The 3,894-nt window shown below is 44.4% G+C and overlaps 1 protein-coding gene across 1 annotated transcript in view; it reads left to right on the forward strand.

Moving 5' to 3' along the window:
* Window positions 1-2,632: 2,632 nt before the first annotated feature.
* Window positions 2,633-3,894, forward strand: part of cavin4b (caveolae associated protein 4b) — a 10,862-nt gene continuing 9,600 nt past the window's right edge. The window contains exon 1 of the mRNA XM_023290300.3: window positions 2,633-2,995. Coding sequence (XP_023146068.2) covers window positions 2,633-2,995 — 363 coding nt within the window. The remainder of the gene's footprint in view (window positions 2,996-3,894) is intronic.

Here is a 3,894-nt window from a genome sequence, read left to right on the forward strand (position 1 = left end):
ATCATCGGCTGTCCTCTGGAGAACATCACGACCTCCTGCTGCATCAGCAGAAGGAAAAAGATCTGGGCAGACAGAACACACCCTGGCCAGAAGCTGTTCAGTCTGCTGCCATCAGGGAGAGACTGAGATCCTCAAAATAAAGGACAAACAGGCTCAGGAACAGTTTCTATTCATGGTCCCTCACAGGGCCGTGCAGAGACCTTTGGAGGGGCAGGTGCTCAAAGTTAAAAGGGGGCACATGGAGCAAGAATTTGAAACATCATACAGAAACATACCTCATAATACAAGGTGCAGCAGTGGCTAAGTCTCAGGACTGCTGATCAGAAGGTCATTGGTTCAAACTCTGACCTGTGATGTAGTGTATGTGAGAAAAATTATTATTTTGAAGCTGAATTTACATCACCATTAGACACTGGACTGTTCAACTGTGGCTACTCTTCCTGGAGTCCTTGCTTTTAAATTTCATACCTTTTCCAGACATGTACTGTAGAGCCACGGATTTGCTCCATGGTGCTGATTCATAATCTGCCCTTTATTATTCGTAGTGCTAATAATAAGTTTAAAAACAATTAAATGATATAGGAATCATGTATTTAAATGTATTTGTACTTTTATTCAGTTTGACTATCCACTTTGCACAAGACAGCAAGGTTCTAAAAGTTTTATATTTTATATTTAGGCATATTATATTTAATTTGTCTATATATACAAATGTTATAAACAAGTACTGATATCTTTAAATGAGAGGTTGAGAAAATCACAATTCAAATTCTTCTAATTATTATTGTATTTATACTGCAATAGTCCAAAATTATGTGAAAATGCATGTACGTAGTTTCAGTGAAATAACATAACCTCTGTCTCATTGCCTCTAGAAACAGGAAACACACTGCAACTCACTGACAGTAAAATAATACATCTCTCTGATGCACTTTGCCCATGACAACAGAAACGTACAGAAACAAAAAGAAGCCTGGCAGACTTTATCCTCTCAGCAGCTGTGTGGTTAACTAGCGGCTAGAACTGATGACAGGTGTGTGTGCAGAGTCAGACACACACACACAGGATGCTCACTTCATCAGTCATCTTGCAAAAATACACCGTACATAAACGAATTCCGCTGCAGAACCTCCTCTCCATCAGGACCATCAGTTGTTGATGTCCTCCCTCGGGTCTCCGGTTTCTAGACTAGCGGCGCTAGCGCAGAGCTACAGGGAACATCTGGACCCCTCAGAGCAGTGGGGGACGTCTACGTAGATCACATGACCGACCGACGGTAGATCTGAATTATTTTTAGTTTTGTTTTATTTATTATTTTGGTCCTCAGAGACTTTTACACACACACACACACACACACACACACACACACACACACACACACACACACACACACACACACAAACACACACACACACTTACAAATAAAAACAAAATTAAATAGAATTTAAAACACAACTTTGACAACAGGGCACTTTGGGCATCAAGGAGCAAAGGGGCAGGTGCTTCGGCCCCCTCATATTTATCCTAGGCTACTGGTCCTTATTCCATTTCATCTACCTCCCAGATTGTGTAGATCTGGCCTCCTTTGCACGTGTTGGCATTTTTAATATTGTTTTGTTATAAATGTACATTTGATTCTATTATTTAATGTTGACATTTTATCTCTTATTGCTTGTTGTTGTGCACCGTCCAGCGGAAGCTATTTATATTTTCGTCATGCCATGTATGATGACAATAAAACCATTCTAATTCTAATTTTGGGGACATTGCTGAGGAACACGTTGTAGAACGTTCTCAATGCAACAGCTCAGACTGAAGGTGGTACTATGACTCCTTCTAGACCTCCTGATTACTTGTTTGGTTCTTTGAGTTTCTACTTTGGAACCTGAATCGTCTTCATAAAGGAAATCTTCTGCTACCTCTGATCACACATCAGGGTTTTGAATGAATTGATCCTGAGGTTTTCCACCAATCACAGCGAGCCGTGTCCACCTCAGGCTCACTCCTGTTGGCCTAAATTTGGAACCGGGGGTTGCAGCAGAGTGTGAGGATTAAGGAAGCTTTTTGGGAAGCTGGCGTTGATGTGGAGGCCAGCAGAGTCTAAACGTGGAGCAGGGATTAGGACGGAGGCAGTGGGAAGGTGATGGAGGGGGTTTCCACTGCTTTTTATACCCTCATCTCCCAAAGAAGCTCAGGGAGTCACTTTACGCCGGCGGTATTATTAGAACCCAGAGAAGCTGTTGGTCCACCTCGCTGCATTCCTGCTGGATCAGTTCCATTTAAATCCCCTCATCGATGGAGCTTTATGGACCACTGCCGTCTCCAGTGTGACTCTCTGGACTGAGGTCTCCTCCTGGGTGTGTTTCTTTAAGTGCTCAGATGTTGATTAGACATGTTGAAGGTTTTACTGGGTCTCTTTTTAGCCTCCTCCTCCTCCTCCTCCCAGCAGGGTGGAGTTTAGCAGCTGATCTGCTCGCTTTCAGGGTCGACCTCCAGCGTTCGGGGCTGATCCTGCTTCTCCTTCCAGAGGAGGCTTCCAAAGCCTTCGTCTGGTCGTCCTCCTGTGTCTGAGCTTCCGGATTCCGCCGTTTTTTGCAGTCGACTGCAGCAGCTTTGGTTCTTGGATCCGAGGATGGCTGATAAGCCGGGCATGGCGCCGGGCAGCGGCGACGATGCGGGCGGCATCATGGCGCTGCTGGAGCGCGTGGCGGGCCTCATGGACGGCGTCCAGGCCACGCAGCAGCGCATGGAGGAGCGACAGCTGGAGCTGGAGAGCACGGTGAAGACCATCCAGGCCGACGTGGTGAAGCTGACCAGCGACCACGCCAACACCAGCTCCACCGTGGACCGGCTGCTGGAGAAGACCCGCAAGGTCAGCCGCCACATCAAGGACGTCAGGGTGCGGGTGGAGAACCAGAATGTCCGGGTGAAGAAAGTAGAGGCCACGCAGGGTGACCTCCTGGCCAAGAACAAGTTCAGGGTGGTCATCTATCAGGTGAGATGTTCTGCTACGGAGCTGGTGGAACGTTGTGATGTCAACCATCAGCTGTTTGATGGGTCTTAGATGTTTCATGTTGGAGACGTTCAATGAATCAGAGTTTAACCGTCTGCAGAAAAAAATGGAAAAACCAAAGAGTGAAGCATGCACGGATTATTTACACGGATTAGTCTAAAATCCGTGTATGGTTCATTCTTTGGTTTCTCCGTTTCAAAATAAATTGATAAAAAACAAATAATCTTTTGTTTTTTTGCTTTTTCATTTAAAAATTGAATTTGGAAAACGAAAAGTAGAGAAAAAAAAACACTGCATTAAAACCAATTTTAAGGTTTAAACCAAAAAAAGCTTTTTCCCTTCAGTGCCATTTGGAAGCTACTGGCAGAACCGGAAATCAAAGTCAGAACTCGTGGAGACTTGACTTGACTTCTCTGTCCCAAACTCCGAAGATCGAGTCCCTTTACTTCCATTTTTATTTAATATTGTCAGTGGTTAACGTGCTCTGAAATGACAGAACGAAGGACTGAACGTGTTTTATTGTTTTCTGAGTGACTAGTTTTAACAACATGGTCTCAGTTTGTTCTGATATATTTTATCAGATCCAGCTGATGTTCTGCTGCGTGTTGTTCTGATGCATTTTATCAGATCCAGCTGATGTTCTGCTGCGTGTTGTTCTGATGTATTTTATCAGATCCAGCTGATGTTCTGCTGTGTGTTGTTCTGATGTATTTTATCAGATCCAGCTGATGTTCTGCTGCGTGTTGCACTGATGTATTTTATCAGATACAGCTGATGTTCTGCTACGTGTTGTTCTGATGGGAGGCTGCTGAGTCTCTGAGTGTTTCTGAGAACAAACCCAAGTTAAACCTGAAGTTCTGCTCTGGATCTGTTCCACTGAA

Source organism: Amphiprion ocellaris, chromosome 22 (assembly GCF_022539595.1).
Source record: "Amphiprion ocellaris isolate individual 3 ecotype Okinawa chromosome 22, ASM2253959v1, whole genome shotgun sequence".
NCBI lineage: Eukaryota > Metazoa > Chordata > Actinopteri > Pomacentridae > Amphiprion > Amphiprion ocellaris.